A 25028-nucleotide genomic window follows, 5' to 3' on the forward strand; every position below is an offset into this window, starting at 1 on the left:
GAATAAATGAAAATTCTTTTTCATGAGATCACACTTACAGTCAATGCTATAATGTGCTGTAATAGAAAAAAACACACGTAATTGATATATTTTAATCTTCTGTGATTCTGTTTTTAATAATAATAATAGTAATAATAATAATAAGGTTATAGTTTCTTAAAATCTGTTTTTTTTTAGCAGTTTAAAAAGCCTTAATCAGCATGAAGAGGTAAAATCAGATGCCATGGATGCCATTCATAGTGAAGATAGTGCACAGATGTGGGAGACAAGTTCAAGTAGATGTTCCACATCCCAGGCCTCAGAAACTAGTGCTACGTCTGGTGTTTATAGTATGGAAAACTCCTACATGGAAGGTCCTCCAGGGAAATCTATATCTTTGATGGATGAAGGAAAGATGGTACAGAAAAGAACAAGGAACTCACCATTTCAGGTGCCCCTGTCACCAAATGAGAAAATGGGCCCAGACAATGAAAAAGGTGGCTTTTCTGGAAGGCCAACAGAAGCAAAAGCATTGGAAAGAGAATTAGATCCTGCTGATCCACAGTCATGGACCCTTCAAGTGCAACCTTCAAAGATAAAAAACTATTTGGTACAAATTACACAGGAAGCGGTGGATCCATTGCCAGAAGAAAAAGAAAATGTTTTCATGAAAAAGGCAGAGCTGCCCCTCGAAGGAACGGTAAGAGCTAAGATTCAGCTACTCACTGCAGCATTGGAAGAAAGAAATAAAAAGATTTTCCGCCGGGTGAACAATATAGATTTGCCTCCGCCTACAGTTGTTGTAGTCAGGAAGCCAAGAGAACCACCCAAAAAATTCACCAGGCAAGCCATGTTCCAGGCATCTTTAAAGCATCTTGAACAACAAGCCACCATCAAGAATAACCAGAAGGAAATCCTGCATCTCAAGCGTATGCAGGCAATGCTTGCAAAGACTGTTCCCCGTAGCAGAGATGAGGAGCGAGTGCGGCGGTCTTTCCTGCCTGAACCTCCAGATAAGGCTTCCAAAATGGTACCACCAACTTCACCGCTGCATACTGACAAAGCAAAGAAGCTGGATACTGAGTCACATTCCCCCGCCACGCGAATGACAGCCCCAGAACAGGCAAGGTTTGCTTCACCAGATCGTCATGACAGAATGGAGAAAAGGGGAAAGCAATCTCAGCTTTCTAATACAGCAAATGCTGTGTCAGAAAAGTTGCCCAGCCTCCTTGTTGAAACAGAGGAGGAGGAGGAGGAGGCGGAGGCGGAGGCGGAGCAAATGCAGCCTCCTCCACTTGTTTCTACCAAACCCCTTTCCCAGCCTGCTAATGAAGCAGAGAATCAGGATGACTCAACTTTCTCTAAGCTATCAGAATCTGCAGCTCAGGATGTGCAGTACCCAAATAATATTGCTGCTGAGCAGTTTGAGTCCCAAGATTCCCTTTTTACTGAAATCAGAAACCCAGATATTGGCTTCACAATCCCTTCACAATTTGAGATCAAAGATTCCGGCTTGTTGCATTCTGCTGAAGAGGCCGGGAAGCAAGACATCCCTGTTTGCTCACCTGAACCCGCAGAGCCTGTGTCTGAGCAGGCAAAATTACCTCCTCCAGTTAGTGAAAGAGAAAAGCAAGAAGAGAAACAGCTGGAGGCGGAATATTCAAAAAAAGAAGAGGCGCAGGAGCAACCAACCACACTTTTGCAAGCAGAGCCGGCACATTTGATGTATCCGTTGAAAGAATGGGAAGTTGGGGAAGCTGAAACTGCACCCGATTTATCTTCTGCAGCTAGCAGAATAGAAACACAGGAGCCTCAGAGCGATTCCTGTGAAGTTGCAGAGGAACATATTGGACTTTCACAGCCCACACACTTCATGGGTGGAGCAGAGAAAAGAGAAAACGAGCACCTGGAGCCAGATTTGGCAAAGGAAGCTGTTGAGACACAGGTATCTGTGACAGCATCACTACAGCCAGAACAGTCAGATGCACTGCACTCAAGAAGTGAAATTAAAAATCAGACAGCACAGCCAGGATCTCAGTGGCTGGATTCTTCACTCCCTATTCCTGAAGCACAGAGAGAGGAAATCCAGCAACACTCTCTAGCGTGTGCACAGTCAGAAAGCGAACATCCAGTCATCTCTGAACCTATAAAGGCAACACAGGGATTTGAACTCTTGGAGCCACTGCATCTCAAAGGTAACGAAGTCAGTGCAAACTCTCCTGCTGAAGCACTCGACTCTTCAGAGCAACTGTCATCTGTTTCATCTGCTGAGAAGGTAGAAATGTTGGAGACTCAGCAGCCTTCACTAGAAACCGTAACACTGCTTTCAGAACAGCGATGCTCTGCTTTACCCTACCCAACAGAGAAAATGGAGAAAAAAGACAGCCTGCCTTGTTCTCCCGAGACAGCTGCTGAAACAGCAGAAGGATCACTTCCCACTGCCACCTTCCAAACGGCTGAAGTAACAAAAGTAGAAGTTCATCCCTTGTCTCCCACAGAAGTTCCATCAGAAGAATCAGAGTCTATTTCAAGAGAGCCGGATGTTGCCATAGATAGGAAAACAACTCAGCTGGTTTCGCCTTTATCTGTAGAGCCTCCAAGTAAAGCATCTGTTCCACCCCAAGAAGCAGCAAAAGAAGAAAACCAGCAATGCCCACCTTCAGATGCAAAGCTGGGTTCTGAGGACCAGGATGAGGAAGGCCAGCAAGATGGTTGGTTTCCTTTATTTGCAACCACACAGTTTGAACCAGAACATTCAGCTGAATGTGAATCAACAATGCAGAGCATTAAACAGGGTTCCTCTGCATCATTTCCGTTAGAAGAAGCAACTGCATTGCGTTCTGTTGATGATGCAGATAAGAAAGAGAGGCATCCTGACAAATCCATCACTGAGCCTTCACTGCATCCTGTATTCATGCCAGGAAAACAAGGGAGGGTGGAGTCAGAGATTGAGCAAACGACTCATCAGTTATCACATACAGTTCTTCCAATGGAATCAGTCAGTAAACTGCAGTCAGTGGAGGAAATGGAGGTCAATGAGATCCAGCCTCATTTATCTGCAACTGGACAAGATTTATCCCAGTCGGTTTATTTGACAGAACCACAGGAAGACCAGTGTGTTGCAGCAGCAGCAGCAGCCCTTGAATCTGGTTCTTTAAGTATACCATACACTGAGGTTGAATCAGAGAAATGTGACACTACAGAACCAGTATTGAAAGAGGTGACATATCAGGCTATTCAGGCTGTCACTGCAGAAATGGAAAAAGACTATCTGAAAGTGTCACATATGGTATCTGAATCAGAAAAACATTTAGAGGCACCTTTCCCAGCTCAGAACACAGAGGAAGGAAACCTTCAGTCACACACGTTTGTGTCTCCAGAATCAGAAGATGAACATGTCATCTCATCAGAAAGAGAAGAATCTGAATTTTATCCACTCTTAACGCCAACACCTGAATTGGGATATCCTACTGCTGGTTCAGAAACACAGGAGAGTCAAAGCTATTTATCTGATGCATTAAATGAGGCATTAAATGCATTAAATGAGCAGCCAAGCTACTCTTCCTCTGTTCTTGAGGATAAAGCCAAGATAGAAGAAAACCAAACCCCCTTTCCTGAAACTCCAAAAATGGCGCCAGATGAGTCACTGTCCTTTGCAGCCTTCCTCATTAGTGAAGCCAAGGGAGAGCCACTTGTGTCACCTGTGGACACAAAGATGACGCCAAAGGAATCAAATTCCATTCCAGAAGATTTTGTTTCTGAGGAAGTAAAGGAAATAGCCCCTCCTTCCTCACCTTTATCCTCAGAACAACTTTCTAAGGAAGTAATTTCATCATATGCTGCTGTTGAAGAAGAGAACCAAGATCAGCCTCATTCACTTCTGAGGGAAGAGTCAAAACATCTGGATGCTGGAGGGGCAGATGTGCAAGGCAGTCAGTCTCATTTGCTTGTTGCAGCACAGCCTGAAGCAAGGAGCCAGGACATTGAGCTGCATTGCCCCAAAACAGCACAACCAGAGCTAGAAGATGTGACCTTGCTGAATTCTACTGAAGAGATCCAGAAGCAAGAAACTCCCCTATATTCACCTTCCATTGTACCATCTGTACATGAAGAAATATTGCATCACAAGGGAGAAAGAGAAAACCAAGGAACGGTAATTTTGGGCACTGAAGAGACAAAGGAGGAAGATGCTCCTCTAAAGTCACCTGTCCTACCACAGGAGTTGGAACACCTACATTCACTGCAGTCAGTAAAAGAATCCCAGGTGGAAAGGGCTCAGCCTTACTCTTCTGCAGCTGTTCAAGATTCATCGCAGCTTCCTGGTGAGACAGGATCGCAGGAAGGTCAGGGCTACTTTAACAAACCTGCAGAAGTGGATTCTGGAGTTTCTAAGTTATCAGAGCTGACGGATGCAGTTATGGAGCAAGAAATCCAGGCACCAAGGACTGAAGCTGTCAAGTTAGAACACAAAGAGTCTGCTTTGTCAGTACAGGAAAATGAGAAAGTCCAGCATCCACTGGTAACTGCATCACTGGATCTGGAACATTTAGGTTCATCTTATTCCACAGAAACACAATTCCCACGAGAGCCACCACCAGGTGCATCTCTTCTCACTGAGAAAGCAGAGGAGCAGGAAGTTCGTTCACAACCAGCATCAGTCTCACCAGCATCTGTATTGGATCAATCCAGCTCTGCTTCACTGGATCTAATTGCAGAAGTTGAGGAACAAGAGACCAAGCATCCTCCCGAAGTAGCTAAAGTGATGCCAGAAGAACCCGTGTCTTTTGCAGCCTTTCTCTTTGCTAAGGCAAAGAAAATATATACTACTTTGACCTCAGAAAAAGAGAATCTAGACAGTCAGCCTCCTTTCAAGGAAGTTGATTTGTTAATAGAAAGACCAGAAAGCATTTCAACTAGCCCCCCTGAGACTAATGTAACTATTAACGAAGAAACTGAGCTTCCTACAACACATTTTGAAGTGGAACAGTTTGCTAGTAAACCTGAAGCAGATGTTACTTATAGAGATGAAAGGGAAAATATTTCTGAGACTCCTACGCTACCTAATTTAATTCCAAATGAGCCTTCTGATGCTGTAATACCAGAGCTCATAAATGATATTTTAACACACAACTTGCATTCCTCAGTATCTTCTGCAGACTCACATACGACTGACAACAAGACAATACAAATTAGTGCAGGAGACTTTTTGAAAACGGAAGAAATCAAGTGTTTGCCTAGTGCGGAGATAACTTTGAAAGAACCTGAAAAGGAATTAAAAGATCACGAGAAACTGAGGGAGATAGCCATACCTAGTGTTAAACTTCGTCAAGGAAAAGAGATTTCTGAAGGTAACAAGGTAGTGAATATTCATGCTGCTCCACTCAATTCTTCAGCTGATAAAGAAGAAGAGAAGCATATGCCGGAGAGATTAGAACACCTGGAAACAGCTGCATTGCAGAAAAGAAAACCATTCCATGATGCTGGAGATATGGCTGTTGACCAGGAATTTTCAAGGTGCAAAATAAGTGTAAAAACCTCAGAAGGCATAGAAGAGGACAATCATGAAAATAAGGAAAGCAAATCAAATGAACTTGTCAAGGAAAAGGGGGTCCAGGAAAGTGTAGAAAAGAAAAAGGAAGTTTCTATTGTTCAAGAAAGCAATGAAGATGGTGGTGTAAATGATAACGGTATAGATCACATTGAAAAGCATACTGTCGTTGATGAGACCTGCTTCATCCAGACAGGAAACGAACAGTCTTTTAAGGAAGTACAGAGGCAATTTGAAGTTACTGTAGAAAATTCTGCAACACTTCCAACTGCAGGCACAAAAAATATTACAGAGTTTTCTTCACTAGAAAGAAATTTGGATGAAGGCTTCGATAGAATGGCCGAGAAAGAAAACACAACAGCTAGTCATGAAGACCCTTCAAAAATATTAATCAAAGGTGAAATAATTGATGCTGTTAGGGAAAAGGATGAAAACACAGAGGATAAGCTTAACTTGGCAGGTGAACCCCTATCTAACACACAAAAAGATGTGCTATCCCAATCTCCATTAATTTCTTTGCCTGCCACTACAGTCAATCCTGAGCTTCTTGAGGTGCCACCTACTTTGGCATTTTTATATAAAGATCTTTATGAAGAAGCTGTGGAAAAACCTAAGGAAGATAGCCATAAATATCCATCAAATGAAGAGACTGAGAATACTGACGTATCCGCTCACACCAGAGGCCCTACTCGAGATGATGGTACTGGAATGTGCTTTGAAAGGGATGTTTCTAAAGATGACACTCCAACTTTGGAAGAGTCCCAGAAGAAACGAGTTCTAAAAGATAAAGGTATTAATGAACAAGCTTTAACCCTACAAAGCATTTCAAAATGTGCAGATGAACCAAGTGAAAAGAAGCCTCAGTCTCTTCACATTCTAACTGAAGCACATGCTGAAACAGAGGTCTCGTCACCAAGGGGAACAGTGGAACGGCTGGATGACGCATTGGTAGATAGACCAGCTGAGATAATGAGTGACATAAAAGTTGGAAATGGTCAGCCCACAAATGAAATTCTTTTTGGAAGTGGGCTCTATGGTTCAGGAGCAAGTAATGAGGAACTCAGTCAGAGAAGAGAAGATGAATCCTTGGGCTTTGAAAGGGATGTTTCTAAAGCTGATGGTCCAAATTTGGAAGAATCCCAGAAAGAACAGGTTCTAAAAGATGAGCCTAGGACTGTAAAAGCCTTAAATCAAGCAAGAGTTTCAAAAGGTGAATATGAATTAGATGACAAGGAGTCTCAGCCTGTTTACATTCTAGCTGAAACACATGTGGAAACAGAGGACTTGTCTCCAAAAGGAATTTTGGAGGGGTTGAATGATGCATTGATAGATAGGCCAGTTGAGATCATGGGTGACATAAAAGTTGAAACTTGCCAGCCCACACATGCAGTTCCTTTTGGAAGTGGGCTCTTTGGTTCAGGTGCAAGTAATGATGACAGCAGTCAAAGAAGTGTAGACGAATCCTTGCCTGAAGAAACAGGCCAAGCATTACCAGAAGAAACGAGCGATGAGGAGTCTTGTCCAATACTTGATTATGCAGCAAGTGTCTTTGAAAATGCAACATCTGTGCAAGATGAGTCAGAGGAAGTTGCAGTTGGCCAAAACCAGCAATCTGAAATAACAGACGCTCATGTGGTTGTCCCAAAACCTGTTGAAGAAAGCACACAATCTCATGCAGCATTCCAACATGTTAGCACTCCCCGGCAAAGTGAGGGACAACCAGAAGACCAGTTAATAGCACAGGATACACAACCTTTAGACCATAAACATACTCTCTGTAGGGACACTGAGGGACAAACATCTGAAAAAAGAATAGGAGAAAATATTGTGGGTGATCTAACTGAGTCCAACAGAGAAGCAGCATACCAACCACCACCTGAAGCAATATCTGACAAGCCTTTTGGGGAACTGGACTACTCTCTGTTGTCACATGATTTTGATACCTATCCATTATATTCAATTAAAGAGGAAGAGTCCAGTGACATTGATGAAGATCTAGCTGAGCTCATGGACTACGAAATGGTTAGCCGAGATGATGTCTTTGAGGAAGAAACATCATCAGAAGTGGTTCATGAAGAGCTGCTGTTTGATGACAGAAAATCCTCAGACCGCATTAGTGATAGTTATGAATTTGTGAATGAAAGAGAGGCAAATAAGTATGCTGAGGAAGAAGAATTTCAGTTGACGGGTCTCGACAAGCTACCAAGAAATGTTCCAGAAACTGAAGTCCTACAGAAAGAATCAGATCATGAACTGTTAGATAGTTATTGCCGCCAGTGTAAATGTCCCATCTCTGCTGAGGACAAGCTTTCTGGGGAGCATAAAGAGCACACTGTGACAAACTTGGATATAGCTGTGACCGAATTAAAGGTAAGCATTTAACATTTTTGGAATTACAGCCCTGTGTTCTCATTGAAACTGATGCTTAACTAGGGATGCTTCACTGGACTATATAAGATACACTGCAGTATCAGACAAGCCAATAAAGGTTAGTGACCTAATGTAGGCAGATTGTATTTGGTGACATCCAATGTTAGTCATAAACAGGCTAAGATTAAAGCCATTGATTTTCAGTGGATCTACTTTGATTATGACCAACATTGGATATCACCCATCGTGTTTAATTTGTCTCACAGTTGTCTCTGAGGAAGAGCAATTTTGCTTGGAAACACACCAGGCGCAACAGCATTAATGAAAGTGTTTCCACAATTGAACTATATTCTTAGCCCCTTGTGTGGGAGTGGTCACCTCTTTTTTCTGGCTGGAAAGAATGCAAATACTAAAAAAAAATCCCTTGTGCCAGGACCTCCACTCTGACCAAAATTAGTCAAAATTAGCTGGGTGATCCAATGATGGCTTTCCTGCATTGCATCTGCTTTGGCCCTTAGTTTGGAATTTTAAAGTCCTATTTGCAGAACTGGTCCAAGAGCTTTTCGTGCCTGAGCTGAAGGAAAAGATGGCACTTCCCTCTCCACCATTCTACATCCATAATCCAACCAGATGGGGCTGAGTCTTCCTTCAGCACTGGTGACTGGGCATCCTCCTCCACTGTACTTATGTACAGTGCAGGTTAGTGGGTGCAGGGGAAAGTGAGTGAGGCTGCTAAAACCACTCCACCCCAGCACAACTTGCCTAAGGTGTCTTTCTTATTCTGCCTAATGGTATGGTAGTTCTCCCTAGTTCTAAATAAGCAATTTGATTCCTTGTTGGTCCTCTTGAATCTAGGTAACTGGTTAGCTTTCTCTAATATACAGGCTTCAATGTGATGCCTCCTCAGATTAACCAGATCTTGAGTATCCCTATTTAATGATTAAATTTAATGATTAGGATCCAAATAACAGCACAATTTCTCATGAAGGCCCAAGGGGGTCTTTGCACCAGCACTGATTCAGCTGCAGGGCCCTATTCTGCATGGAAAATCATATTTCAATCTGAGGGGGCTTTCAAGAGCAAAATGTAGGCAAGATAGCATTAGTATGTACATTTTACAGATGAGGGACAGAGGCTGAAAAAAAGAATGGCTCGCCTGGCAAGATTTCTAACATGCCCTTTCATGACGTTTGACTCCAGTGAAGAGTTTCTGCTTTTTTTGTTTTTTAAAGGGTGAAATCCATTGATGTACATAGCCAAATTCCCACTGATTTTTAATAGCGCCTCCTTCTTAGTATATAGAGAATTATACTACAACTGTGAAAGAGAAGCAGTTGCTAAGAATATCAAAGAAGTCACATGCCTCCATTTCATTCCCTAGAGTGGTTTCTTCAAAGTCAAAGGACTTGAGCATGTCCCATGACATCATCCCCTGGCTCTGTAACTTGGAGAGGGAGCCAGGAATGAAATCTAGCCTTCATGTGATCTGCTTCACCAGGAAAAAGATGGCTTTCGATCCTTGACCAGTGTGTCTCATTTCCACTATCCACATGTTACTGAGTTCTTTGGTACTCAGACAACAGAACTCTGACTGCTTCAGTTTTCATCAGCTATGCAATATGCTCAGTACAATAAGCTATTGATGGTGGCTATTGGGGGGCGCACGGAATTAAACATTTCTTTCCCCACAAAAGCACATTCACCTTGGAAGTGAAGAATGATTTCCCCCATTTATGCACACAGTATAGTTTGCTGTGCATTTTATAATTTATAAAAGGTAAAGGGACCCCTGACCATTAGGTCCAGTCGTGACCGACTCTGGGGTTGTGGCACTCATCTTGCTTTATTGGCCGAGGGAGCTGGCGTACAGCTTCCGGGTCATGTGGCCAGCATGAGTAAGCCACTTCTGGCGAACCAGAGCAGCGCATGGAAATGCTTTTTACCTTCCCGCTGGAGCGCTACCTATTTATCTACTTGCACTTTGACGTGCTTTTGAACTGCTAGGTTGGCAGGAGCAGGGACCGAGCAACGGGAGCTCACCCCGTCGCGGGGATTCGAACCGCCAACCTTCTGATTGGCAAGTCCTAGGCTCTGTGGTTTTGACCCACAGCGCCACCCGCGTCCCTGCTTTTATAATTCATAGGTGATGCTAATTTCCAGCCTTCCTTTAACCTTCCTTTTTAGGCATATAGAGGAATCTGATTAAAGTCAAGAGTGTTTATGAAAACACAAACTGCTTTTGCACAGATGGGCAAGGGCACCAAAGGAAGGTCAAGGAGGCTCCTGCCTGGCAGACAGTTATAACTCATGAGTGCTGCCTCTATTATCTCAAGAACCACATCCTGGGCAGCTTTTGAGAAACAGCTTCAGGAGCACAGGAAAGAAAGCAGATCAAAAAAATAAAACCAGGCTGTTAGTCACTTAGATATCATTTAATGAAGATTATTTTACTGGTTTGAAGGCAGGCATAGGCCTTTGGGGAACCTGTCCTTAGTTTGTAATAAGAAAGCCTTTTTATTTAGATCAGTATGCTTCTGAACACAAGTTGCTGGGAATCACAAATGCATACTGTCCAGCTTTTGGAGACCCCAAATGGGGACAGGTGTCTTCCAGGATGTGCGCCTTTGGCAAGTCATGTGACCTGCACCTCGCTCTTGCCCCACACCCAAAAATACAGCCCCCAAAAACTGGGAGTTTTTTTCAGTGCAAGATTGCTGCACCCCAAATGGCCTTGCATGAAAAAATAGGATGTCCCATTTTTTCTGGGGCACTTGGCAGGTATGCAAGTGGGAAGAGTGCTGTTGTAGCTGAGGTTCCATGTTTGGGCTTCCCATGGGCATGTGGTAAGAGTAGGGTGCTTCTGGGTGGGCCTTTGAACCGATCTAGCAGGTCTCACCTTATGTTCTTAAGTGAACTGCTTGCTTAATTGATTCAATTATTAAAAACTGTGTATTGCCCAAGCTTCAGCCTGAGTGCCTTTTGAAGGATATGGCTTCATCATTGAATTAACAACCTTCTGTTGCTAGAAGGAGAGGCCATCTTTAATCGTTTATTTTCCATTCCCTATCTAAGTAATATCCCAAAGCCAAGGCAGGTGGTTTTTCTGTAAAGTCTGCCTGTCAGTCTCACCCCTCTAATGACAATTAATTCATCAACTAAAGTTTTAGTGGATTAATCAGTTTACTGCTTAAATCTATGAAAATTTTCAAGCTGCATAAAGAAAGGAAAAATGAAGAAACCCCCATAGTGCCTTCCAATTTATTTAATCTTTTGTGATACTTATTGCCTGGCTTAAAATCATCACACTCATTTGTATAATTTTCCTTATCCTGCAGTGTGGTTTTTGTTCTAGTACAACCTCACCAAGTGTCCCCGAGACCCCTCTGGGGACAGTGATCCCCAGAGGTGGGGATTTGGGAAATTATTGTCAGTGGGCGGCTACCAGGACAATGGGCCTGATCCTTGCAGTATATCAATAAAGCACTGAGCCATAAGATGCATTCTGAGATTAAACATTTTGTTTTGGTCTGGTGTTTATGTAAAATATAATAGCACCATCTCGCAACTTCCTGACCACTTTATTTAGATGATTGTGAAACTTTAATATTTCAGAGCCAATTGGATGGATTCCTAGATGTTTTGCAAGAAAGATCTTTGAAGATCGAGGGGTTTGTCAGTGAGATTGAGGCTCTGTTTAATTCTCTCGAGGTAAGTGTGTGGCATCTGCCTTCCTTCTCATTTGTTGAGAATTTATTTGTTGAGAATTTATTTTTGTTGATAATTTTTTTTAAACAATCATTCAACTGGATGGGCCACGATATGAACATAACATTTTCTTTCTATGGAAGAGGTGACTTTTAACAGCATGCAATGGACACAAAACTCATTCCAGCTTTGTATGAAACATTCCATCCTTCTGCCTTTCGGAAGCTGGTTGTCAAAGAGACAAACTCAGTTCAAATTATTTCATTGAATCCTCTGAATTTCTGGTTTCCTTTGCATTTCTGTGGCTTTATACTACTGTTTTTAGATTCTGTATTGGTATTCGTGATATTGCTTATTGTTTTTATGTTATATATCGCTTAGAGATTTTTAAAATATTAAGCAGTTTTCAAATAAATAGATAGAACTACTGAAGGGTTCAAGTCAACCATCAATCTTTTAGCCCAAGGGTGGGTGGTTTTTCTCTCTCCTGCCAAGCCTTTCGTTCCCTCAGGTCTAATCTCTTGAGAGCTACATGACAGCAGTGGGCAGGGCAGGAACTGAAAGTGAGTGTGGCCATCCTTTTTTTCTCCCTTATTTTTAACCACACACTTTTCGGATTCTGTCATGCCCTTCCTCTCCTCTCTTCCTCCCCATCACTCTCTCACTTTGCCACCTCCCTTTCTTTCTTTCTTTCTTTCTTTCTTTCTTTCTTTCTTTCTTTCTTTCTTTCTTTCTTTTCTCAGACCATTAGTTCAACTTTTCTGAATCAGACCATTAGTTCTACATTGTCTGGCAGCAAGCTCTCCCAGGTCTCAGACACAGATCTTCCCAGTCCTGCCTAGTCCCCGAGACCTACTCACTTGTCAATCACCTGACATCACTGTGTGATTTCCCTTTCAATCGTCTATAGTCTCTGGGCTGAACTAAAAGAGACCCTCTTTGTGAACCCCATGGAAAGCTGTTGCTAGTCACCACTGAACAATCTAAGCAGGGAGAAGTGGCCCTGAAATCTCCAGTGCTCAGGAGAAAAATTCACCAATGAATTTTATTTTGTTCCAACATCTGGAATTTTTTTTTAACCTCTAGGAAAACTGTAAGGAAAAGGAGCAGCTTTTGGATGAGCAAAATGAAAGCATCATCAAGACTGTGATAGGGCACCATGACAGAAAGCAGCAGAGCTTTGAGGAAGTAAAGAATGCAAAAATGGACTATCTTTATGAACAGATGGTTAATTTTCAAGAATACATTGATACAGCAAAGGACACGTTGGAGGCGATCTTAAAGGAAACTGAAGAAATGGATGATTTTGTTTTCCTAAGTGTGAGTATAAAATTACACTTAATGCTGATAAAAATTGTGCATTGTGCTGAAAAAATATATATACACAGAATATATATCCTACCCACATAACAAAGGAATAGAATCTATGTCCATTTGTTCTAAATCTACGTGCAAATGCTCATAGACCCATCACATAACTGGGATAGAAATTATAGGCTGCAAACCTATATACACACTTACCTGGGAGACTATAGAGGCTTAGGCTTCAATCCCTACCTAAGAGTAAGCCCTATGGAACACAGCAGAACTTACTCCTGAGTAAATGCACATAGGAATCCACTGTCAGGTTCCAATTCTGTGCACTTACCACTTAGTAAGGCCCACTGAGGAAGAGAATCACAAAAATGGGATTGTGCTGTTGGGCTCTAAGGTAGTGACCCTAGTTCAGTGCCCTTCCCCCCATGGACCTCTTGAAAATTGTTGGGGGTCTCAGCAGACCGCTTAAATGGTTTTTCTGCTTGTTGTAGCAGTCATAATGTGCTATGCTAGATGCTGGGTGATCTTTAATTATATTTTTGTTGCTTCTTTTATTTCTTTTGTCGCATCACAGTTTTTATACCATAGAATTAAAGAATAGAATTCCATACAATTCAAAATCAATATGAATATTTAGCACAGTAGACTAGGCATAGACAAACTCAGCCCTCCAGATGTTTTGGGACCACAATTCCCATCATCCCTGACCACTGGTCCTGCTAGCTAGGAATCATGGGAGTTGCAGTCCGAAAACATCTGGAGGGCCGAGTTTGCCTATGCCTGCAGTAGACTTTCTGAACGATGCCATAACCTCCAATAGAAAGTGGACTAAAACTGGGGTGCCAGCTTCTGGGACCACACTCCTGCACAAGTCATGTCACCCACGAGAGAGTCATGTCACAGTGTTTTTTTCCAGGCATGGCACCCCAAAATGCACAATTTGTGGCACCATGCAAGATTGCTGCCACAAAGAAAGCACTTTTTTCATGGATAAGGTAGATAATGGACTATGTAGAGCAATCAAAATTAACAGCAAAATTAAGAGAATCTAATGATGAGTGTTTTATGGAAGAATGGATGCCATTTTCAGATTACAGTGGTGCCTCGCAAGACGAAATTAATCCGTTCCGTGAGTCTCTTCGTCTTGCGGTTTTTTCGTCTTGCGAAGCACGGCTATTAGCGGCTTAGCGGCTTTAAGAAAAAGGAAACAAACTCACAAGAACTCGCAAGACGTTTCGTCTTGCGAAGCAAGCCCATAGGGAAATTCGTCTTGCGAAGCGACTCAAAAAACGGAAAACGGAACTCACAGGCAGAATTTGAGCTATGAGCAACATAAGTAATTAGATTATAATATTGTGAGATTGTGTGTAGAAAGTGAAAGTAGCCTGTTGTACCAAGGCAACCTTTACATTTCCTGCCCACCCGCCACTGGTACAGTGGTACCTCGGTTTTTGAACGTCTCTGTTGACAAACGTTTTGGAACTCGAACGCCATAAATGCTTTGGTTTTCAAATATGCCTCAGAAGTTGAACAAGAAATGCGGCTTCTGCTGAGTGCAAGATCCTAAGGCCTAGCTGTTGGCTATTGAGTTTTGGTTTTTGAACGTTTTGGAACTCAAATGGTCTTCCGGAATGGATTACGATTGAAAACAGAGGTACTACTGCATATGTGTTGTCCAGAAGGGAATGTGGCCTCTGGGATGATAAATATTCCCCTCCCCTGTGCTATACATCTGGCATATTGGAGAAGAACCCCCACATCTCTGAAACTATACCATTGCTAATTAATTTGTACAACTGGAAGTAATCTGAAATGCAATACAGTGGTGCCTCGCAAGACGAAAATAATTCGTTCCGCGAGTCTTTTCGTCTTGCGATGTTTTTCGTCTTGCGAAGCACGGTCCGTCACAACTGCGCCTCTTCAAGCGGCTTTAAGAAAAAAGCGCAAGACGTTTTTGTCTTGCGAAGCAAGCCCATAGGGAAATTCGTCTAGCGAACCAACGCAAAACCGAAAAACCCTTTCGTCTAGCGAGTTTTTCGTCTTGCGAGGCATTCGTCTTGCAGGGCACCACTGTACGGTTGTGGGATCCATGGTGGGCTCTTAACTCATGTTATAAAGTTATTGAAGCTTGCAAAGTCTCAAGTGCAGGTATTATGCATATCACTGTGGTGTTGCACCTCTGGAGGGCAAGATTCTGCAAAATGCATATGAGGTTAGAAAGGTTGTGCATGTTTGAACTGGTACAATATCAGAGCTGGGGCATATGTCCATGAAGGGGATCTTGTGGATTTGATGTCCAGTATAATTTTGTGACACGCATTAATCTGTTCCTTCCCACGTTCCTTTTCTTCCCATAGTCATCAGAAGAAATAAATAAAAGGTATATGAAATGTAGTTTTGGTGCATTATAGTGAGTATTAGGAACGGCATGTTTGAATGCTTTTTAATACTTCCAAGCTCCGCTGAAGGCATGCAGCCATTTCCTCGCCAGATATTAAGGAGGAAATTGTGTGCTTGGTAATGCAGCTGAAAGTGTTTGAAATATTTGCATGCATTTTCTCATTCATCATTTAAATACTAATAAATATGGCATTATTCAATTCTGTCTTTCCTGCAATAGCATCTATGTAGCTGATTTTTTAAAAAAGCAGGTGTTTATCACTGCTGTACACAACCATTTTAAAATTCCAGATGCATTCTGTTAAAATGCCAATATGTGTGAGTGTTCCTGTTTTGCTGATTTAATTTCAATGTTAGATGAAATGTTAATGAAAATGATCCTAGGCGTCTCTTTGGTAGGCTGAGCTAAATTTAGACCATAGTGAAGTCCTTCTAGGCCAATGAGTTTTGAACTTCTCCTGGCATTTCTGCTTCCTTTGCCAAGAGGATTACATTGAAGCTGCATGTAGTTTGAGATCGTTTTTAGAAGGGCTACTCCCCATAGTAAAATTAATATCAATCCAGGGACCATTTATTTGACTTTGGAAATGATGTATGGCAAGAGATAAGACTGTAGGGTTTTGGGGGGCGGGGGGGGGATGCATTTCAGACAGTTGAAAGCTTATTTGATAATACTGTTTTGCCCATGCACTACTAAAACCTCCAAGGCCAAATAAAATAGTGGAATGGGGGAATAATAATAATAATAATAATAATAATAATAATAATAATAATTATTTATATGCTGCTCATGAGATTGGGTTGCCCCAGCCTCTCTGGGTGGCTCCCAACAAAATATAAAAAACACAATAAGACACAAACCATAAAAAACCTCCCTTCAGATGTCTTCTAAAAGTCAACTAGTTGTTTATCTGTTTGACACCTGATGGGAAGGCATTCGACAGGGCAGGTGCCACTACTGAAAAGGCCCTCTGCCTGGTTCCCTGTGGCTTCACGTCTCACAGTGAATGAACTATCATGGCTGGCTGGGACCTTGAACAGGAACAGTGAGGCTTACACAGCGCAACTTTTTCTTGCAATTCCCACTTGCATTATTTAAAGAAGTGCAAACTCATTAGCCTCATTAGCACATAACAGCAAAGCATGTTTAGTTAATAAAACAGAGGTAGCCAATGTTGTGCCCCTCAGAAGTTGTGGACTCCAGTTTCCATCAGCCCCGACCAGCATGTGCAATGGTCAGGAATTATGGGGGTTGTCATCCAAAGTATCAGGAATGCACCACATTGGCTGCTCCTGCAATAAGCCATAGTCAAAGATGAGACATTGGACAGACAATGACTTACACCTTTTATGCCTCCCTTCCTCCATTAAAGGAGGGAGAGGTAAGCCAGGTAGACCTGTTCTTCACTCATGGCTCCGTAGCTTCTGGATGGTGACAGCTTTTTAAACCCATAGTTAAAGAGCAGCTCTGGGTTCACACTGAATGCTGAAATATGACTGACAATAGCTAAGTTTTATAAATCAGCTATAAAGCTTGGTTAATGAGCAATCTTTAAGCATAGTTGATAACCCATAGTTAAGCTGCTGGGTTGGTTTCCCACATAACAGGAAGCTGTTGTTTAACAAGCCATGGTTTAATATTAGGTACAAACTAGACCATTGTCTATTTGCTATTTAAACAATAATTCAGTTGCATTCAGCGGCACCAATCTTTTGCATAAAAATCTTTGGATGTTTCTTCTGTCTCAGGGTTAAAAATATATTCTTTTCTCCTTCTCTAAAATGAGCTCGGCAAATAAGAGCTAATTACTTCTAATCCATTTTGCTTTCATTTTTCCTTCTTTTTTGGGGGTTGTTAGCGACTCACCACCAGCTGTTGTACATTATCTCTTTGGAATCAGCCGGCTTCCTGGATGCTACAGTCAATTTTCTATTGCATTCAAGAAACACTTCAAAGGATATTGTCTGTGCATTTGAACGCCTGCATTTCTTAAGGGGCTTGCATTGAACTTTAATTCTGAACACTACTCTGCCCCAGAACTGGGCAGTTATGCATCTGCCAGGCAGTGCTATATCTTCAATTTCAAACTCAGGCATGAAATTCACTGGGTGACTTTCATGCTTGGGCTATGTCTCAGCCTAATCTATTTCATGGGTTGTTGTGAGAAGAAAATGGGGAGAAGGAGAACCATGTACACTGCTTCAAGCTCCTTAGAGCAGTGTTTCCCAACCGGTGTTCCGCGGCACACTAGTGTGCCGTGAGACACCGGCTGGTGTGCCGTGGGAGGGAGGCGGGCGAGTCGGGCGGCGAGAGGCGGCGGCGGCGAGGATCCGCGTCGAGCCGGGGGCGGCTCCGCGGTGGTGGTGCCGAGCGGCGGGGCAGCGCGTGCAAAAGGGAGGAGCGCGAGACAGCGGAGGAGGAGGAGGCCGGCATGTCCGGGCAGCAGCAGCAACAGCAGCAGCAGCAACTCCCGGCGACGGCTCCTCCTCCGCCCGCTATCGCCGCCACCACCACAACAGCCGCCGCCGCCTCAGCTGCCGCCGTCCCTCAATCCCTCGCTCTGCTGCCTCCTCCCACCCCGGCAAGGGGAAGGGAAAAAACTTTCACTTTTGTGCGTCCCTCCCGGCGTGACGCTGCGCGCTGACGTCACGGGGCGGGGCTTTAATGGTGGTGTGCCGCGAGATTTTTTCCCGGTAAACAGGTGTGCCGTTGCCCAAAAACGTTTGGGAAACACTGCCTTAGAGGAAAGAGGGTTGTTGTTGTTATTGTTATTGTTGTTGTTATTGTTATTGTTATTGTTATTATTGTATTAAAAAGGTCAGGGCTCCTGCACTTTTAGTAGTTGTGAAGAAGAGAGAGGTTTAGTACGAGCAACCTGTTAGTCTAATTCCAAATTGGGTTTTGAGGTAAGAATCTAGACATCCATCTTTTCCCTAAAGGGTTCTGAGGCAGCAGGAGAGAATTGGGCAGCTGTGTCTTCATTCTGCTGCTCGCCAATTGTTTTGCCTGCTCTCTTTTCCTGCATGCAGTGGGGGAAATAATCAATATTCTGATTGCTGCCAGAAGACAAGAAAGGAAAGGGGAGCTTGGGTCAAAGGTACATAGTGCAAACCATGAGCTGATGTTACACACATATTATGGAAATGCCTTTCAATGGGTATATATTTTCCTTTGCATAGGTTACTTTCTGCAGTGGAGAATATTCTGGCTGTGGAAAAGATACCACCTGCCTTCTCACAGTTTGAACATTTTGCAAGTGGCTCAGCGAATGGCAACCAGACCTTAAAACACATGCCTGGTAAGAATCTGTGCAAACATTTGGTGCATTGCTTGAAAACGCATGAAACCTAAAAAAATTAAAAAGGGAGGAGATGTACACAGGAACGGAACTGTGACATTGCTGGCTTCTGCATGTAATTAGTAATCAGCCGAGTCTGAAGTGAAGCCTGATTGTGATTGGATTATGGAGGAGGAAACTGGAGAAGGAGCAACTATCACTTCTTGTTCATGCTGAAAAGACAAGTCACCTGCAGGTCTAGATTAATCATGATCCCCAGTCATCTGTAGCAGAGCATCTTCACACATTACAGTGGTACCTCGGGTTAAGTACTTAATTCGTTCCAGAGGTCCCTTCTTAACCTGAAACTGTTCTTAGCCTGAAGCACCACTTTAGCTAATGGGGCCTCCTGCTGCCGCTGCGCCGCTTGGAGCACGATTTCTGTTCTCATCCTGAAGCAAAGTTCTTAACCCGAGGTACTATTTCTGGGTTAACGGAGTCTGTAACCTGAAGCATCTGTAACCTGAAGTGTATGTAACCCGAGGTACCACTGTATAAGCAAGGGCCCAAAGAAGGAGTTCAAGTGAGCTGCACTTCCTCTTGTTGTGCTTCCGGGGAAATATGAAAAAGGAGAGCTTGTTAACGTAACAGCCGGCTGGGTCAGGCCAGTGGCTTATTAAGCCCAGTGTCCCGTTCACACAGCGCCCAACCACATGCCTGCTCATCTCCCCTGGAAGCTCTCCTTGTGCTTGGAGTTTCCACCTTTTAACATTGCCCCTGCAAATACATGGCTCACTTCTTTATTTAGTAATTATTTCTGGCCAGGAAGAGTCAACATGCCTTGCCCTCAGGTCCCTTCTGGGGCTGAAACCCACATTGCCCCTCCTCCAGTCAAACAAATCCTGATGTTCTGAGCAGTGCTGAGCAGCTGCATCTGTGACAGGAACTTCCTGATGGAACAAGCCTGCCTTGGAAGAAGGCAAGGGTCTCTCTTTTGCTAGAGATTTCCTGCATCAGTTTGGAGGTAGCGGGGAGTTGACCCAGATTACCTTTGAGGTCCCTTGCATGGTCCTACATATCTAATAGGTTGGTTCCTCTTCAGGGACACAGAAAGCAACTAATTTTCCACCCCACCGATGTTGCTTTATTAGCCTTCTTGTAAAGCATTTTAACAAGAAATATGAATTCTGAGAACTGCTCATTTGCAGCCACCCACTCCTTCACCTTTCCCCCAGCATCTAATTTTATGTTTGTTGGGAGTGTGTGTGTGTGTGTCATTCTTGAGAAAAGTAGATTTTGGTGCCAAAATCAGCTATGTATAACCAGCTTTTTAAAGTGATACCATTTCAAATTGTGTTTGCGACGGCAACAAAATCCATCCAAATTACTGTTTTAGAAATTGGTCGCCTGCTATTTGCCCATAGGTAAAGCTGAGACACTGTGTATAAATATATGTCTCTTCACAAGAAGCCAGCTGTTTAGTTCATCTCACACCTTCCCTCAAAATATACAAGTGTTTTCCATTTGAAAAACACAAGAAAAGCAATTTTCTTTTTTAATAGAGAATTTTGGAGAGTGTCTAGTGTGTGTTGATTAACCACATATGGGAGTTGTAAGGGAACCAAACACATCCCCACAAATACAGTGGAAGACTACACAGTTTAGTGGATTCAGCCCTGGTGACTCCATCCAGATGAAGGATTCATGTATAAAGTCCTGCATCAACTTCCTTCCTTTCTTTCTGCAGCAGTTGTGGTGTAGTGGTTAAGAGCGGTAGTCTCGTAATCTGGGAAACCGGGTTCGCATTTCCGCTCCTCCACATGCAGCTGCTGGGTGACCTTGGGCCAGTCACACTTCTCTGAAGTCTCTCAGCCCTACTCACCTCACAGAGTGTTTGTTGTGGGGGAGGAAGGGAAAGGAGAATGTTAGCCGCTTTGAGACTCCTTAAAGGGAGTGAAAGGCGGGATATCAAATCCAAACTCTTCTTCTTCCTGTACTTAGAACTGAATCACTTCCTGTATTTGCGTGTTCAGACCCAGAAACCTCCCCCCTATGTAAATTCACACTTGACTCAAATTTTTGGTTTGGTTTTTGGCAGAATTTAGGCCACAACTTTATTGATTACATAAAGTGACTGGTTGCATAGGCTCTGGTTTGACTAGCTCCCTGCCACGCAGGTAGCCCTGACCCAGGGCACCAGCATAGGTCAGCCAAGGGTGAACACCTGGATAAGCGGAAAGCTGGGAACAGGCTCAGTCCACCACCCAAATGTCCCGCTGGACTCAGGCATGGACACAACCCCCTCACAGGTGTTGACCAAATCATCGAGTCCCTGGATTCCTTTAACGGAATACCCTTCCCATAGGGATGGCGAGAGCGTTCTCCCATCCCTATCACCTGAACCAGAGCCTATCCACAACCTTACAAGTTGTGACAATTTGCTATGCGGCAGGCAAAACCCAAATGGCAACAGCCAATCAGCCAAGTGGGGGAAATTCCTGCCATGCCCCTGTCCCAATGACAGACGACACACGACGGCATAGCAAGGTCAAGAGCAACAAGCCCTAAAAGTAGGGAGAGGTGGGCGGGTGTTCCGAATGCATGCGCCGAAAGAGGAAGCTCTGGGTCACATGCATGGGCATAAAAGGGTCCCGCGAACCGTTTGGACTGCGTCCCATTGGCCAGATTGAACCCAGCTTCGAGGGACCTACCAATCAGGTATCGTGGCTGACCAATCATACCCACCCACAACACAGGGTGTCGATTGTCCAGGTTTCACTGCAATATGTGCCCTCTTTAAGGGAGGACCCGATTTCTCGATTAGTGATGAATCAGTAGTGTGGGAAGCTATTATTTGGGCCAGTCCCTGTCAAGAGTATCAGAAACCCTTCCAGCTTAGATCTTGATTCTTCCACTGCCTGTCTTGCATGCCTAAGTGAAAACTCTGATTCACCTGGACTGATGTTCCACCACTACAGTGATGGAAACTGGACCACAACAAAAATGTTTTAGCAAGAAGCATTGGTACCTCGTGAGGTATGCCCTCATTTCTTTAGCTCCGACGCTGCCTCCAGACAAAGAGATTTTGCAGATTTTTCAGTCTCAATACCACTTTCCCAGGAATACAGAGTATATCACTCTGTATGTGATTTCATTGACAGTAATATACAAAAAACTCAGCACCTTCTAATACTTGAGAGTCTTAAATGATATTTACAATGCCAAAATAATAATGATATACACAAAATAATAATGAGAAACACATACACAATATCTCAAAGCCAAACAGTCAAAATTTCCTGGAATAAGTAAATAATAATAATAATAATAAATTTAAAAAAACCTCTTTGTGTATACTTATTGCTGGTGCGATTCTGACGGAACTCCGACAACGAGATAACTGGATTTCAATCTCTGTTTCGTAAATTTTTTTAACTCCACAAAAACTTGTTAACTTCAAATGGTAGAAAGGGGGTGAAACTAAATAGCAGGGGATCCATTTTTAAAAAATATCAGTCTTGGGGCTGGGATCTGATAGGGAAACACAATGTTGAAGAAGGTGTATAACATTATCCCCCCTGCACTTCTTTTCTTAATGGAAATTTCCAAAGTAGGACAAACAGCAGGTTTTTTGGAGGGAAATTTGTTGGGGAAATGGCATTGGGTGTGGAAGGGTTGAAACTAACCCCCCAATGTTGTGATGTACACTATTCCATCTCTACTTTAGCACCTACTTCATTGCCATGGTGGGTTAACAGGCTTTCATGCTCGCTGAAATAATTATTCTGTCTCCAGCCTGAGTAAATAAGGAAATATAATCTCATTTGTGTTCGGTGATGGGAAAGATGCATGTTTTGAATGACAGGCAGCTCTTTTCCTTAATCACAGAAAATCTGCTGGTGTCAGCATGTGCTTTGTTAGTGCCACAGGAATTCATGATTGCATCAGAAAATAACCGAAAGCAGAAAACTTTTTTTTTTAATATGGATCTTAATGTTCATTTCACATCAAATGGAAATCTGCCAAGGAAGGAGAGGAAGGGAGTATTTTCTTTTGTTCGACCAAGTAATTTAATACTGAGAGATGTTGGTTTTGAACCTCTCAATGCAGACATCCTACATAGTTAGGATCAATAGCCCCAATATCTGCATGCTTAGGTGGAATAGACACATTTTTAGATTTTCGCAAATCCCCATAAAGGTGTTGATCAGTTACCATATTTTTCGCTCTATAAGACACACTTTCCCCCTCCTAAAAAGTAAGGGAAATGTGTGTGCGTCATATGGAGCGAATGCAGGCGGGAGGCTCTGCTCAGCGCTCCCTTTAAAGAGCGCACAGAGTGTGTGTGCGGCTCTTGGGGGCTTTTACCTGAGAAGGGAGAAAGGCTGCCCTTCTCCCTCCTCGGGGAAAAGCCCCCAAGAGCCACACGTATGCTCCGTGCGCTCTCTAAAGGGAGCGCGGCTCTTGGGGGAGCCTTAATCTGCTGTCCTGGCTTCTGGCTTAGCCGCACGCAGTGGCGTAGCGTGGGGGGGTGCAGGGGGGCCGGCCGCACCGGGCACAACATCTGGGGGTTAGGTTTAGGGGGCGCAAATCCACGGGTTAGGGGGCGCAAATCCACGGGTTAGGGGGCTCAAATTACTTGCCTTGCCCCGGGTGCTGACAACCCACGCTACGCCACTGGCCGCATGCAGCCTCTTGAGGGCAGGGGGAGCCTTCATCCTGCTGCCCCGAAGAGGCTTCACCCGGCTATCCCAGAAGCCAGATCCCTCTTGCTGTTCTGGCTTCTGTGATTCAGAATATATTTTTTCTTGTTTTCCTCCTCCAAAAACTAGGTGCGTCTTATGGTATGGTGCGTCTTATAGAGCGAAAAATGTGGTACGTTGAAGGCTCAAACTCCTGAGCAGCTGGGAGGGCAGTTCTAGGAGTCATACATTTCTGCTTCAAAACTATATAGAAAAATATATTTTTTAGAGAGAATTTTGCACTACAATGCTAAGGAATTATCCTGAGGAATGTTTTTAAAGAAAAATGGCAAATGGTGGAAACGTGGAGGACTGAATATACAACTAGAAAAATGAGACATATTGACAGATTTATCCATTCCTCACTGCAGCCTGGAATGCTCAACAAACAGAGAGGTGTATGAATAACCGATTGCCTATTTTCTTGCAGTCCCACAGACTCCAAAATTACAACCTCAGGATCCAAACTCAGCTACAAGCACATCGATTGCAGTGTATTGGACTGTGAATGAAGATGATGTCATTGATTTTTTCCAGGTCTATTGTATGGAGGAATGCCCAGGAAACAGAGAACAAAGTGGTGCGTGAGTGATTGTGCCTCTCTGCTAGCTGGAGAAGCTGGAGAGGGAAAAGTTTATAGAATCAAATTATAGGAGTAAATCAAAAGCAATAAAAGACATGATACAAAAGCAATATGATAGCATCTAAGAATGTTTTAGAATGGCAGTTTTCATCAGCCACAGAAAATGTTCACTACATCAGTGATCTTTTGTTTCTTATGCTCCAGTTCCTAGGGTTATTTGCGCAAATGTTTGGACCGCATTAAACTTGCTGTTGTTTTGGTCACAAGTCTTGCATTGCACCACTTCCTGCCCATTCTCTCATTCCTCCTCTTTCCTTATTGGAGGGCAATCTTAATGTAAGTCTCTTACATAAGTGCGGCATCCCTATTGAAGCTAAAACGGCTACTTTGCTATCTTCATTTCAAGGTGCTGTTTTCCTGTTCTTACGTGTCCAGTTTTGTGACAACCCGCATCAAAATCTGGATGTGTGGATGCATGGGTGGAGTTGTAGAAATTCAGCATTTATTAAGGCTGGGTAGGAAGCCAAGGCTGAAGAATATACAGCGGTACCTCGGGTTAAGTACTTAATTCGTTCTGGAGGTCTGTTCTTAACCTGAAGCACCACTTTAGCTAATGGGGCCTCCTGCTGCCACCGCGCCACCGGAGCACGATTTCTGTTCTCATCCTGGAGCAAAGTTCTTAACCCGAGGTATTATTTCTGGGTTAGCGGAGTCTGCAACCTGAAGCGTATGTAACCTGAAGCATATGTAACCCGAGGTACCACTGTACATACAGGAAATGCATGGGTCGTAGTGACAATGAATGAAAATAAAAGTGACAAAATCATTGGCCCCGAAGTGCTCTTAGGCTGCATCCTAGGCACACTTACCTGAGCATAAGCTCCATTGAACAAAGTAGGACTTGTTTCTGTATAAAGGTGCACACTGTTAAGGAACAATATTAATAAGATACAATAGTACCAACTAGACAGAATTGTACCTCCCTAGATACTATGAATAGCAGAGCTGGTTTCTAAATATAGTATAGCCATACCTTGGTTGTTGAACGACCTGGAAATTGGACATTTTGGCTCCCGAACGCCCCTTTCCCCCTAGTCTTCCAGAAC

The 25028-nt window shown here is 43.3% G+C and overlaps 1 protein-coding gene across 6 annotated transcripts in view; it reads left to right on the forward strand.

Annotated features, from left to right (window-relative positions):
• CMYA5 (cardiomyopathy associated 5) overlaps positions 1-25028 on the forward strand; it is a 50682-nt gene that overhangs the window by 7921 nt on the left and 17733 nt on the right. Inside the window, exons 2-7 of one of the 6 annotated variants that reach the window (XR_014517054.1) lie at positions 178-7897; positions 11510-11605; positions 12689-12922; positions 15277-15329; positions 18500-18618; positions 23770-23919. Coding sequence is in view for 4 of the 6 variants with exons in the window: in XM_083465105.1 (XP_083321231.1) it covers positions 178-7897; positions 11510-11605; positions 12689-12922; positions 15277-15299; positions 18500-18618; positions 23770-23919 (8342 nt within the window). In the remaining 2 variants the exon portion in view is untranslated. Of the gene's footprint in view, positions 1-177; positions 7898-11509; positions 11606-12688; positions 12946-15276; positions 15330-18499; positions 18619-23769; positions 23920-25028 lie in introns of all 6 variants that reach the window. The other 5 variants (XM_083465105.1, XM_083465107.1, XR_014517055.1 and 2 more) reach the window with 5 other exon arrangements.

Source organism: Podarcis liolepis, assembly GCF_965112155.1.
Source record: "Podarcis liolepis genome assembly, chromosome: 11".
Taxonomy (NCBI): domain Eukaryota; kingdom Metazoa; phylum Chordata; class Lepidosauria; order Squamata; family Lacertidae; genus Podarcis; species Podarcis liolepis.